We start from the raw sequence: 15,583 nt of genomic DNA, 5'->3' as shown, positions 1-15,583 counted from the left end.
ATATACATTGTGAAAACTATATTCATTCCTCCTTATTGTATTTCGCTTGCTGCATAATATGTATCAAATGTATTTTATTATTTAACAGGAAATACTTCTATACATCAGAAAAGAACGATGTACTTCTCAGTTTGGAAACTCTGAACTATATAGTATGTATAATTATATGGTAATTAAATTATATAGAAAGGTTATTTACAATTAAGTACTACACTCACAGTGTATTACTATGAATTGACATACAATTTTATCACTTAACAAAAACCTTACTTTCCAATTTGAAAACATTGTTCTTTCAAAATATTATTAAATATTATCTCTGTTTAATTGATTCTGATAACTGAAAATACCCACTTATATCACACAAATGAAAACTGAAATAGTTTTCATCAAAATTCAACATTTGTCAAGCATTAAAAAACAAGTAAATGATTACGTATACAGTTTTTATTTGTTTGAACCTCAAAGTCAACCGATGATTGATTTGCTACTTACAGAAAAAGACCAACGATGCATAATCAAACCATACAAACTAGGACATGATGTCTTCCAATTGAATCATAAGATTAACCTGATATCAGAAATTTCTGATGGCTTAAGAGGATTTGCATCAGATTTAGTAATGATGGATGATGGTATACTTGTCATTTGTTTTCCTTGGCAGTACTACAACCTACTGATCTGTAACTCAGAAGGATTACAGATAGACAGTATTAATGTACAGGGTGGACCATGTTATGTTACATCAGTGAACAACTTTACAGTAGCTGTTACACTGATGAATAGTGAATGTATAGACATCTATGACATAAATAGTAAACTCAAACTTCAATCAATTTCGGTACCTGGAATGTGGAGGTGGAGAGATATTACAACTATAGAAAACAAGTTGGTTGCATGTGGTGCATACGGCCTTATGATCACTGATTATCAGGAAGAAAAGGGGTTAAAGACGATAGTGACTGAATGTCGTCCTTATAGATTACATTGTCATGGTGACAACATATTCTACTGTGATAAATATTTCAACAACAACAAAAAACTGTACTGGTACAGTTATAAGGATGATATACATTACAACCTTACATTATCATCAGAACCGAGGACGATGACTTCGCTACAAGATGGCAGTCTGTATGTGTTGTGTGAGGATAATTCATTACAACATGTGTCGTCGGATAGTAGACAGTATAAAACTGTTACAGCTAAGGGACTTAACAAACGTTGTAGTCTAGCATATAGTACGAAACAAAGAAAACTGGTCACAACGACTGCACACTGGGGAATATTCAATGTTTTCTATGAGAAATAATGCAGTCTACGATACAAGGAATATTAGCATTCTCAAAACATGTTTTGTGAAAGTAAAGGTTTATTTTATTGAATCACTTTTATAATAGCTATTAGCTTTGGTTGATGATACACATAGACTCTATAAAATAATTCCAATAGAAACAAGTGACATCTTAAATTACAGTTAATTTCAAATACATTAAAATGCAATATTTCCAAATTTTAATAGTTAAGTTCGAAAATGCTCAGAAATATCATAACCTGTACAACTAAGTCATTATTGTTATCTTTAAGCTCACTTGGACCACAGCGTCAACTGAGATTTTCTCATGACATGACGTTCGTCGTCCGTTGTTTGCCATCCGTGGTCGTCCGTTAAATTTAAAAAAAAATTATCTCCTCTAAAACTCCTGGGCCAAATATAATCAAACGACGTCACCCGTATCTTTTGGGTAAAGTGTCTAATTCAAGAATGTGTCCGATGACCCCGACTGCCAAACAACATGACAAACATAGCTAAAAATAAAACATAGGAGTAAAATTTATGTTTCGCCTATTTTCTTTAAAACCATCGAGGACAGAGAAAATCTGACGTTACAGAAATGTTCAAAATGTTTAGGTCTACCTATTGTTTACTTGCATAAAACTGTGAGATCAATTCTTATGGGAGTTATTGCCCTAAAATGACGATTTGACCATTTTTTTTTTCTTTTTGCCTATTTTATAATAGATATAGATGAACTTAAATTTTCAAAAATGATCAGTTAAGGTCTTTAAATAAGACGAACTGCTGAAATAGTCCGACGATTCCTTACTGGAGTTATTGCTCTTTAAAGACAGTTTTTACCATTTTTATGTTTCTTTGCTTGATATCTTAAAGAACATAAGAAATATACACTTTAAATAGCAAAAGTGATCAGCAATAATAGAGCTACAAATCAGTCGAATGGTCGAAATCACCCGACGAATCCTTCTTAAAATTGTTGCCCATTAATCACGATGGGTTTGAATTCTCCAGATTATTAATTGGAGTTATTGTCCGTGAATGTAGATTTTTAACGATGTTTAGTGTTTTTACTTATTATTTTGAAAATTATGATAGATAAATAGATAGACATTTCAAATAGCAAAAATGCTAAGTAAGACAACAGACAGTATGCAGCATGCAAAGGAGGATTCGGAGGATTAGGAGTGAAGATGGCATGTAATATTCCTATTTCTTTTTAAAAGTTTATAACGGAAAAATAAAATTTAACATCTTGTCATCATAATAAATCTTACAAAGTTATTTGTTTGCCTTGCTTTGCTCAGCCATTTTATACTTAATATTTCATCAACAGAAAACATAGATATTTTACTTAATTATGCATGTCCCCCAACAAAATAATTCTGAAACTATTCCTGGTATTTACAATGCTGTTTTATACTTATATTTTTGTAGTAAAAGGAAGTTGAGGTGTGCTACATTATTTGTGTTTAGATTGATTGTTTCCATTTAGACATATGTTCATCTATCTTTGCATCACTTATATTTTGTTTTCGTCTACATATAAAGCGTACATATTAAGCGTACAGTTATGAGTGTTTTTAAAACAAGCTGTTTTGTCTACATAGTATTGACAGCATAATATAAGGAACATAACCATACTCCTGTATCCCCCCCAACCCGGAAAATAAATAGGGATATCCTGTATTTGCATTAATTGTGTTTAAAGATTTGATGGAGTTGGCTCAAAGAAGATTAGTCAGCTGTATTACACTGAAACGATTTTGCCTGAACCTTTAATCTCAGCTTGCCATTTTACCCATGATTTCTTACAGGCATTGGAAGTACAGTGAGTTATGATAAAGCCATTGCACCTAAAGTTGCCTCTAAATCCACATATGAATAATATTTTTTTTCATTCCTTTATTTGTTACCTTGGACGTATTTGCTTTTGAATTTGTTATCAGTCTGAGTCAACCAGGTATTTCAGCAACTTTTCGTGACTTTTAGTTGACAATCGTACAATGTCTGAAATAGTTTGGTGTTACATTTTAGGCACTACGGATGACATAATTGTGTTGGTGAAACATATTTCATAAATGGATAATTAAACTTATTCGTTCTTTACTGAAATGAATGATTATTATTTTGGGGGGTGGGAAAGTTTGCATGGAAGCCATAACAACACTCAAACTTCTATGCTGTCGATTTCTGATATACATAAGAACAGTTCTACATTTCTAACATAAACTCTCACCTAAATTTTTCAATAAATTACTCCCTAGAATATAAATGTCATGAAACATATTCATATGAGGTTTTGAAAAACATATATTATTTGTTTAATTGAAAGCTACTTACATACCCTGAAAAAACATTCTTAAAGGTATACTCAGTATATGTTAGATTCAATGACTTATCCCTTTCTATAAATGCTTAATCAAACACAACTCTTCATACTCTACAACAATTTGCCTAGACATTTAGCTTTATCCTTTCTCATTTCCAACATGCCTTAAAATACAATCCTAAGACGTCCAGAGATACGTTTTGTAATATCTTCAGATATTGAGGTGTAACAGCAGGTATCCCAACTGACAATTCCAGGTTTATACTGAAACTCTATCAAAATGAGCCTTCAACTAGTACTTGTTCTGAAGTTAGTGTAAATTTACATGAATATGGATTTTTTTTAATCAATAACGTTTCTGGCAGTTACTTATTGTTAGTCCATAACAAACTATACACTATAGTTACTTGTGTTATTATCAAGTCCACAGATAATGGATTGCTATTTTTGTAGGTTCCAGAAAGTAAATGTCTACTGCTGAAGATATAATGGTGATTTCTAAATGTCTTTCTGGTTTTCTGTGTTATTGACCTATTCCAATTACTTCCTTTCATTCATATATTGTTGCATATACCCATAATGTGTTGTTCTTTATAACTGAAAATATGTTCTGAAGAAGTGTGGTGTTACAAAATTTCAATCCTGGTATCTATGATGATTTTATTCAGATCTAAACAGTTTATCATATAATTGAATCATATATTATTTTTTTGCCTAACAAACACTAAAGTGGTTCTGACCTTTCATTGCAACTTTCTATTATTATCTTACATTGGATTTAACCTTTATTTTCATCTTTTCCCAAGAAGTTAATGAAGCTGAAATGCAACAAACCGATGTTTAAGCATCCCTCAATTTAGTATTCCTCCTAAGTTAAGAGTATTAAAAACTTATAAAAAGCTATACACACTTTGTTTTCCTTTTTACTGCCTATGTTTTAAAGACAGTCAGAAAGACTCTTGTTAATTTCAAAAAAATATTTTCAGTCTTTATAAGAGAAAATTTATAAACAATACATGCGTTAATATAATATTACATTACAAGTGGTGTTAATTTCATTTCTATTCCATCTAGAACTATTTCAAAAGGGTAAAAAAATGAAAACATCACGTTTAATAATTTTATGCGTCTGAAGCGCTTTTCTGGATATACCTTCATCAGGAACGCTCAAAGCCAAACATTTGAAATCCGAGGATGTATAAGTACCGAAACAGTTGAAGAGCTATATGCCAAAAATACCTAAAAAAATTGCCAAATTCATCTAAGGTCAACTTTGCCTGCGGGAGTTGAAACCTTAGTTTCTTTGAAATTTCGAAATTTATAAACGGACAATTTTAGAAAGGTTTGTTATAAATCATGTCAGTACCGAAGTACTGAATACTGAGCTGATGATACCCTCGGGGACTGATAGTCCACCAGCAGAGGTATCGACCCAGTGCTGTAAAAAATTGAAAACAACACGTTTAATAATTTCATGCGTCCGAAGCGCTTTTCTGGATGTACCTTCATCAGGAACGCTCAAAGCCAAACATTTGAAATCCGAGGATGTATAAGTACCGAAATTAATATAATCGTGTTTGAACAAAAATTTGCTAAAGAGCTAAAGACTTGCATTGATAACTTTTTCCACATTAAGTATTTTTTTGGGGGGCGGGGAGGAGGGGGGATTTCCAGTAATTATAAATCTTTTCTCAAACCACTGTCCAATTAAATCAATTTGGACAATAAAATAAAGTCAAGTTTTAAAATGTTACTTATTACTAAATTAATTACATACATCCATACCCTAAGTTTTTTTTCTGGTTTTTCATTGATGAATTAAATATAGTATACAAAATAAATAGAAATATAGATATTATCGATAATTTTTAAGACCTATAATTCAAATGCTGTGTATTCACAAAGATTGGTTTATTCATGATTAGTTTGTTATATTTTAACTGATATGGCACCAGATCAAAACCTATCTGACTTGTTTTATGAGTTTGTATTGAAAAAAATCACTTAATTTATATGTTATAAATACAAAAGGGTATTTCCATACTACCTTAACATTGCCAACAAGAAAGTTTCATTTTCTTTGCTATATTATAAAACGTGATTATTAGATAGAAAAACAGCATAGTTTGATGTGAGTATAGAAACTATTATACTAAATGTTAAAGTGCACAACTAGAGGTTCAAAAAGACAGAGATAAATTGACCCTAAACATATTGTATTTTTAGTTCAAGTGATAATTATTATATCTGATATCAATACCCCATATACAAAATGTTTTTCAAATATATCACTGCATATACTTTCTTGCTTTAATTTTTCAATCTGAAGGTGTAATATTAATAAAGCAACAATATTTTGATGATTTTCCCAGACCACTGTATTTTCACCAAGTACAGAAACAAGATTTTATTTATAAATCTTATTTAATTAGTACCGTGGTTATATCAAAGTATATTTATTTCTTGAAAAGGGCTTAATTTTTTTTTTTTTTTTTTTTTAAGTGTTATTTTCCAAAGAAAAAACATTATAGGAATGTAAAATAAAAACCCCATCATCTAGTGTTACTGTCTATAAAAAATAATATGCTGAATATTGATTTTTTTTCAGTAAATTAAAACCAAACTAATATTATTGTTATATACATGAACATATGCACATTCACGGTTCTACCATATCTCAATACCTTTATTTTGGCATTGTACAATGTAATGGTTTTCTTTTACTATAAATGATGACTCTACACTAAAACCATTGGAAGTTGGATGTGGACTGATTGATATTTTATTATTTGCTACATGTTTTTTTTTTTATTAGTTGTTATTGGCTTTGAACTACCTGTCAGTAACTGCGAGTACTCTCAGATCTGTACTTAGTGTATTTTTTGCTGTGGGGATGTATAAATACCCTGCCACCTGGTTTGTGTTTTTGTTACATGTTTATCTGCTTTGTATCGATCTGATGAGTTTAGCCCTTTCCAACAGATTTTTATTAGTGTGTTCATATGTTGTGCTGTTACACCACAATTCCGGGTAAGGGGAGGGTGGGGCGCCCGCAAACATGATTAACCCCGCCACATTCTATATGTTCCTGTTCCAAGTCAGGAGCCTGTAATTGAGTGGTGTTGTTTTTTGCTGTTTCTCATTTATTGTTTTGCATAGTTTGTTCTTGTGATGTGACATTACACCACTGTCCCAATTCATGGGAGGGTTTGCGCCTTCATACAATTGAAACCCCGCCACATTCTGTATGTGCCCGTCCCAAGTCATGGGCCTGTAATTCAGTGGTTTTCATTTGTTACTTTATATCATATTTGTTTTTCGTTCATTGTTTTGTACATAAATCAGACCGTTAGTTTTCTCGTTTGTTTTACATTTGTCATTTCGGGGCCTTTTAAAGCTGACTATGCAGTATCGGTTTGCTAATTAGTGAAGGCCTTACGATGACTTATAGTTGTTAACTTCTATGTCAATTGGTCTCTGGTGGAGAGTTTTCTCACTGATAATTTTACCATATCTTCTTATTTTTATACATAATAGAAGTCAATTCTTATTCAAAAGATATATAATATTTTCTTGATATAGATTTACCATATGGATCAATATCCCTTATGTACCTCAAATGGAATGTTTGTAAACAAAAAATCTCTGTGCAGTGATAGTGGAATTAGTAATTACGCTTAACCATTTGTTCTTATTTAAAAAAGTGAGGAACATAGAACAAAGATGTAAAAACTATAGAGTTATTTATTGTTTACACAGAACTGAACTACTAAATAACTTTTTGTGTGAAAATAGAAAAATTTTATCTTGAGAAGTTTCATCACAAAAAGCTTTTCAGGGTTTGCAAAATTGGGGAATGTTGAGTCTCACTTCGAACACAGAAAATGTTACCACATATGTGAAAATGTCTGAGCTTGAAAGAAGCCATCATACACGCCACGTTTAATATATTGATTGCGGAGTTGGAGTAACTGCTACACTGTTCCACTTTATTAAATTAATTGCGACAATTGACCAATAACGAGTAATTAAAAAACAGATCACATCAGTTGTTTTAAGCTGACATCTGGCCAGTGTTCCAATTTGCTACTGTGGATTCGTTTATTTTCATTGGTTTTAATATTAGTGGTTCAAGACAAATCAGCTGCTTTGAGGAAACTTTTGTGGTTCATCATTTGCTTGTATCAAAGAAACTGAACATTTGTATTTTGTTAAGTATTGAAATTTTATGTTTCCCCCTATCCACACCAAAGTTGATATACTATGGATATTAATGAAACCCAACGGAAGTGCAAAATTTTAGCTATCTTTCTCTATGAAGATCATGTTGTTTTTTTGTAAATTTTAGATCATATATCCTTGAAAGGGAACCTGTGTATTAAGTTGAAAGAAGCTATATATTCATTTAGAAATACCGAGAGTGTGGAGTCTGAAAACTAGGTCAAGTTAACCTTGAGTTAGTACAATAGGTATATATTTTTCTTCAGTAATGCACAAAATGATATATATTGAAATACAATTAACATCAAAATAAACATAAATGTTAAATTCTACCGCTTTCACCCTTCACGTCATCGTATTGTTTTTCAGTTTTTAATCATTTTATTGTTCAGGTGTTTCCTGCTTACGAAAAGAAACGGTTCTTGTATCATAAAATATTTTAATACTTTTATATGTTCAATATCCAAGTCCAATCAAAATAGAGTAATAAAACAACTGTTTCATTTACTTATTAGATGTACACTGTAGGATTATCAACCCTCTCCAACAATATACATTCCTGCACTTATAAAAATAAAAGTAATACAGAAGTAAAAGTAATACAGAAGTAAAAGTAATACAGAAAGGAAAGTAATACAGAAGTAAAAGTAAAACAGAAGTAAAAGTAATACAGAAGTAAAAGTAATACAGAAGTAAAAGTAATACAGAAGTAAAAGTAATACAGAAAGGAAAGTAATACAGAAGTAAAAGAAATACAGAAGTAAAAGTAATACAGACGTTAACTTTTTACACTGCAGTAGATATTCTAGTTTTGCAGTTATATTCAAAGTGCTTCTTGATTATAATAGTTTTGTACTAGACATTATGTTTATTTGTTGTCTTTTACATTACAGGATGGACAGGGATGATAAACGACGATACTTTATAGTAGGGTCTGTTATAATGGAGGTTGTAACACCACTGTTCAGGACCAGACTTGAAAGAGACTACACCAGTAAAGGACTAACATCTCTACAGGCTTTCCTCAACACACAGTCAGTAATACACATCCTGTTTCATCTACGTCATAGAAATGCACGATGCTGTGTCGATGCGCAAAACTGTTATAACCATCAATCCTTACCACTCATCTACTGTCAATGGAAACGGTTATATTCAGAGAAACCTGGCCTTGTCCTACATGATTGTCACTGCAAGTTCACAGCAAATCCTGTTCAAATAGAAGATCTTGATATCACCTTATCCAGCCTGATTTTGTTGAACTGCAATAATTTGACACCAGCTGATGATGCTGCAGTACAGAGCTTACGGCAATACAAGAATGACTATTTGAGTCACAATACCACAGGCACTATATCACAGACAGAATACAACAGCTTATGGACAGACCTAACAAACTTTGTCCTACAACTTGACCCTAGTAAACAAGATGACATGACGAGGATCGAGAGTAGGCCATTGGATGAGTCTTTGTGTAACAAATACACCCTTAATCTACTAGACATTCATAAGAAGCTTGATGAGGTAACTTTCGCGACTACTTTTAATTTTTTATTGATTTATTATTTTTTCTGTTACTTTTGCCTACATCGGCTTTTACTTAAAATAAGAACAATTTTATTGTAAGCGGGTCTTCATTCAAATTTTACAGCTTCATGCGTACTAGTTTTTTTACCTTTTTTCAACTGGACCGAATAACTACTTTACCTTAAAGAACATATACCCGATTTTTCTACAATCAAATTTCGACCTCCTTGCTTGACATTTTATGCATAAATCATGATGAAATGAGTTGGGAAGGTGAATGTAAAACATTGTCAGTAGTACACTGTCTACAGTAGGGATTATATTTTAAGTCAAAGAATATCGAAGTATGACAATTGTGTTATCAGACCAAATAACAATTGAAAGTTTTGAGACAACATTAAATTCATGACATTTATCTTTGCTTTTCTTAACCTCTTGATATAAAGCTTAGCTAGTTTAAGTTACAATATATAATAGCCTACTGCAAAAACAACAGATTTCTGCCCACCTCAGACATGCAAGAAAACAATGACCAAATAAAAGTTTGTTATCGGCACAAAAACATTGCCTACTCAAAATTATGAAAGAAAGCAATACTGAAAATTCAGAAATTAATGCATGCATTATTATTGTAAATCATCGTTTACTCCCGATATTTCCGGGCTTGTATTTCCTATCATGATTTCCTTGATAGAGGATTTCTGCTCACAAGGAAGCTATTAAACCAAGAGTTCCAAATGGTAAAGTTGAAATCATCCCTTCGTAAATTTTACGGACGCCATCACGTGTTGGTTGACCGTTATGGAATAACCGTTTCACAGATAATATAGGATATGTTCTTTATGTCGTAACTACAATACCCTTCCCTTTCTACGAATGTGACCTACCGTATTAGACTATTTACCGGATTTGTAATAACATAAGCAACACGACGGGTGCCACATGTGGAGCAGGATCTGCTTACCCTTCCGGAGCACCTGGGATCACCCCCAGTTTTTGGCGGGGTTCGTATTGCTTAGACTTTAGTTTTCTATGTTGTGTCATCTGTACTATTATTTGTCTGTTTGTCTCTTTATTTTTGGCCATGGCGTAGTCAGTTTGTTTTCGATCTATGAGTTTGAATGTCCCTCTGGTATCTTTCGTCCCTCTTTTACTGGTAAAAATGCAAGGTCTAAAGAAAGCGTTTGAAGCATTTTTATAGACATATCACTACTGAAATTATGAATGCAAGTTTTTGACATTGCATACCCGATACTGTTGCATTTTTCGCATCAAGAAAAATATCGCAATAATTTCTGAATTTTACAGTATTGGAAAACAACCTGATCTGCACTAAATTTCAAATGTGGTATATCAGCTCTGCAAGCTGTAATTGATACGATAAGCAAAACTCATTTTTTTGCGTAGGGAACCCCCTTAGTCTATCCCATCAACACATTTTAAAAACAAAGATACATAATATCACAAGATATAAAATGATTCTGTCAAGTTTGGTTTCATTCCAAAGTAAAATGTTTGAAATTTTGCACTGACAAACATTTTTTTCCATATGATAGAGAAATAATGTCTATGATTTGCTATTGCAATCAGAGCCTACAATCATAAAACTTGTGCTTGAAACACCAAATCAAGCATTTTCATTGGTTGAATTCTGAATTGGAGTTATTTAATCGTAAAATAATAAACCACAAGTCTTGAGACGCACAAAAATATGGAGAAACAAAACTACACATTGTGTGAAGTGTTTTTGTCAAATTCTGTTCTATTCCTAAATAAACCATACAAAAATGTTTTAACAAATTTCACCATATGAAGAAGAAGTACAAAACCATGTCTTCTTATGAAAATCCCACAAAAATTCAATCTTTTACATTATAACCTCAAACTTGCATGAGCTATAATTTGATATGGCGTACAACCTTAGTTGGATTACACAAGATGCCCTTACTGTTTATCAATATACATTAAATGCAATGTTGCAGGACATGCATTCAGCAACCAAGACTCATATGGCTTTTTTATGTTTAGGTGTTTCATTTGGGCAAAATAAACTGATAAATACAAGGGGGCAACATTTCTACAAAAATAATATCTTGTATATGAAGAATGCTTTTCTTCACCATTGTATAACATTGCTTTAAACAGACTTTCCGTTAAAAAAAAACTATACATTTTTGTATAGTTAATATATAAACTAAATACGTCTCGTCTCGCCTTTACGTAATTTTAATAGTATAATGCAAATGTTTGAATTAAAAGGATACTGTGGATTCATTATTTTTCGTTGGATGCCAATTTCCTGGATTTTTATTGTTCACGAAATTACAATATTTCCTTCATACACAAGAATTGGCAACCATGAAAGTAAATGAATCTACAGTAAAACTTGTAAACAATGCAAAACATCCAAAGTCAATGAACCATAACTGAAGGTACATGGACATATAACCTCCATGGAAATGAGATTTGTCGATGCTTATACAACTGCATACCTAATATTACTGACCCACAGTTAGTGGATCTACTTAAAAAGATTTAATCACTAACAGTAACATATAAAAAAGCAAAGTTTCACTGTCGATAAACTATGACTGAGGGGGTGAGCCCAAAAAATCACAATGGAAATGAGATGTGCCCATGCTAATTCATGCTAATTCAACTGCATACCAAATATACTTGACCTATTAGTGGTTCAACTTAAGCTGACATAATCTCAGACTAATATATTGTTGACGCCGCTGGAAACATCACGCTATGTTTCGATTTTTTTACTTCGTCGAGGTAAGCCAAAAATTATGGACCAAGTTGCTAATTTATTTTAGCTTCTTATTTCCATAGGAATGAAAATTTCAACATATCCTGAATGAGGTTGATATAAATCCAACAACATCACATTAAGATGTTTCAAGATATCATGTGATCTGTGCGAACTTGGATCTACCTGTTTTACGAATAAACTATACCACTTAAACATCTAAGTTACTTTTCAAGATGTAGTGATGCAAGTAAATTTTCCATAAAGAAATAACATAATTAACACTCAGTTAGCCTTATGATATCTATAACAAACTTTTTTTACTGAATTTTCAGATGGATAATTCAATTCAAGGTATAAGATCTGATATACAAGGACAAAACGCTTACATGCAGGTAGACAAATTATTACATTCATTTACATTTACATCTTTATGACCTTGAATTAGATTCACCAAACACAAAACAAAAGTTCACGTGTTCATATCAAGCAAGCATTACAGGAGTGACATATATGCGTAGATGTTTTATCTGGATTCTGGCTTTATATTCCATATTTCATAATTTTTGTATCTACAACTTATTGTGTAAATGGGGATTATATTTTAGTTAGATAGGATGTCGTTACCTTGTGTCTACTACTCCCTAAACAGGGTATGGATTTCTTCCCATTGCTGGTAATGGATCAGGCAAGGGGGTAATGTATGCAGGAACTCTTAATCGTTCATGAATGAACATATTTTAGTTTACAATAACTGATTGGATTATGTGAATGGATTTATTTTGGAACTTTGTGAAATAAAACATCAGATTCAAGACAATAACAGTTTTTATTGTAGACGAGAAATTTTAAGATATGAGAAATGAATATTTAAGAAATAATTCGTTCATGTCATGCTCTATTCCCCATTATTTGTCAATATATTTATACCAAGCATTAGCATTATTCCTACCTATGTAAATAAGCATAGCGCATGGCATGATAGAATTATTTCTATTCTGATAGGAAAAATCAGAACTTTTGGACATCCAAGCAGACAAATAAAACATATACATTCTAACAGCTATTTTAGGTTGATGAAGCACAAACGTTCAACAAAAACATCTGTTGACGAATTGAAACATGTCAATTTACTTTTAGAATGATTCTATATTATTTCCTAGCAAGCACCACCAACTCTGGCATTGATCATACAATTGTCCCTGCAATTTCAAATATGATATGATACACGTGCATCTTATGTTTTAGCAAAAAGCTTTGTTCACAAAGCGAGAGAAAAACTTCATTTTAGAATTAAGTTTGAAATCTATTAATTAATCAATTTCTCTTCACATAAACGAGAAAGCCATCATTTTGTGATTATCATGAAATTTATTTCACCACCATAAATGACAAATATTCAAAAACGACAAGAATGCATATATTGTCGTGCTAAGCATACCCCCATTTGTAGACCCCCTCTTAAAAGAATCGGAAAAACAGAAAGATGGTATCAGACAGATCTTTAAAAACTCACATATTAGAATGATTACTGTCATGCTGCTGACCAAGTATGAAATAATTCTCTTCTGTCGTACTGGAGATATTTGTGGCAGAAATTTAAAAATTTCTTCAACATATAAAGAAAGTCAAAATATGGGCAAACAGGAAGTAGGTCTTTGACAGATCCGAAAAGTTTACACAGGTTACACCTCATCAATGTGAAGCTGTTGACTAAAATGAATCAATTGTGTTCAGCAAAACTTGAATAATTTTAGTTCATTCAACATATTGAATAAATTGGTCAAAGTCTCACATGGCTGGGTAGCAATATTTGTGACTAATCAATGTACAATGTTTACAATTCAGTTGCAATTACATTAAGTGAACGTTTCATGGATCTGGCTTGAAAACTGTAGGAAGAGTTGATTACTCACAACTTGTACTTCTTTCATAAAATTCAGAAAAAAACGACTAAGCTCCCAATATTGAAATAATGAGATAAGACAACTATCTATCAGAGGTCAAACGAAGTTGATGTAAGCAATTATAGGCCTTCAACAATGGGAAAAATCATACCGTATAGTCGGCTATAAAAGCCCTAAAATATGAAGCCTTACTTATAACGAAAAACAAATATGACATATATATGACATATACACTGCCTAGTTGCTAACTCAATATGAAGTCATTCTGTTCAGTTGTATTTTGAGAAAAATGTTGGTTGCAAAACATTTGAAGTTTACGCACATATTTAAAAATTCTAAGTACTGCCAAACAGTAAGTACACAGTGTAGGTGTCTGACAGATCTTAAAACAGATCATACATCACCGTTTATCACTATCAAGCTGCTATTCAAATCTGAAGTCATTCTGTTCAGTAGTATCTGAGAACGGTATGAAGGAAATATTTGTTGGATGAACTGATGGACAGACAAACAGAAACGCAAGGTGAATCCGCCACTACTTGATTGGGTAAAATAGTAGTGACACTAATAGAGTAGGTTATAAAATAATAATAATAATTACGAATTCAGTTTTTGTGTGTAATGGGAAAGTTTTAAAACCTTGAGAGAGTAGCAGAAACGGGGTTACATTATTGTTTATATATTTCAGTTTGTATGCATTGGCAAATCTAAGGGGCATACAGCTATCTAGGGAATACACTTTATTTTATTTTGCTTATAAAATGTCAAAAATGTTTTACAATCTTTATAAAAAAAAATTTTCAAGAAATTGTTGCATGTCGCTTCTTAAAACATATATTGAATCTGGAAAAAGGCTTAGATGTTTAGTAGTCACTTTCTACTTAACCAAATGTACAAATGTGCATATTGTTAAATTTAGGGTTTACACTTTTGATTAGTTGATTGATTGTTAATGTTTAACACCACTTGCATTACATTTGGCTATACTATGATGGTCAGTTCTTATAGGCGAAGGCAGCCAGAGTACCCAAAGAGAACTTTTATTCAATTTATATATCAAACTGGTAACTTCATAAATTCAATACAACTGTTGCAAAACTAGCTTTATTTAAACATTTCTAATTAAAATATTGCACCAATTATGTTAGACATATGGTTAGTGAAAATAAGGTTGTGACAAGATTTCTAAAATGACTAATTTAAGCAGAAATTGAGAATTTTTTAAGGTAAATGGGCATACAGTTAAATGTAGAACGGAGACAGCCACATGATTTATATTATATATATAATCTTGAAAGTTGAATTGATTTACTATTAAACTTCACAATTATTGTATTTTGAAATGTTTTTAATTTGTTATCAGAGTAGATTTGTTCAGGTTTTAGGCAATTCATGTCAGAAAACATGCACATACGGCTGGCTAAGTTCTTTAAAATTTGCAACGCAGGTGGGCCAGTTTGTAAAAGCAAAGTTAGAGAATATGCAGTGATTTCTTCATTTAATTAAGACTATGATTCTGAGAAATATGTATTGTTGTGATGAAC

The 15,583-nt window shown here is 31.8% G+C and overlaps 1 protein-coding gene across 4 annotated transcripts in view; it reads left to right on the top strand.

Annotated features, from left to right (window-relative positions):
* Positions 1-15,583, top strand: part of LOC127716576 (uncharacterized) — a 148,138-nt gene that overhangs the window by 12,193 nt on the left and 120,362 nt on the right. Inside the window, exons 1-4 of one of the 4 annotated variants that reach the window (XM_052222808.1) lie at positions 5,677-5,760; positions 7,978-8,098; positions 8,744-9,374; positions 12,468-12,527. In XM_052222808.1, coding sequence (XP_052078768.1) covers positions 8,745-9,374; positions 12,468-12,527 — 690 coding nt within the window. In that variant the 5' untranslated portion in view covers positions 5,677-5,760; positions 7,978-8,098; position 8,744. Of the gene's footprint in view, positions 1-88; positions 153-497; positions 1,386-5,676; positions 5,761-7,977; positions 8,099-8,743; positions 9,375-12,467; positions 12,528-15,583 lie in introns of those variants that run through there. The other 3 variants (XM_052222809.1, XM_052222807.1, XM_052222810.1) reach the window with 3 other exon arrangements.

This window comes from Mytilus californianus, unplaced genomic scaffold (assembly GCF_021869535.1).
Source record: "Mytilus californianus isolate M0D057914Y unplaced genomic scaffold, xbMytCali1.0.p SCAF_9, whole genome shotgun sequence".
NCBI lineage: Eukaryota > Metazoa > Mollusca > Bivalvia > Mytilida > Mytilidae > Mytilus > Mytilus californianus.
The sequence above is the reverse complement of the archived record's forward strand: the minus strand, read 5'-3'. Positions and strand labels throughout refer to the sequence as shown.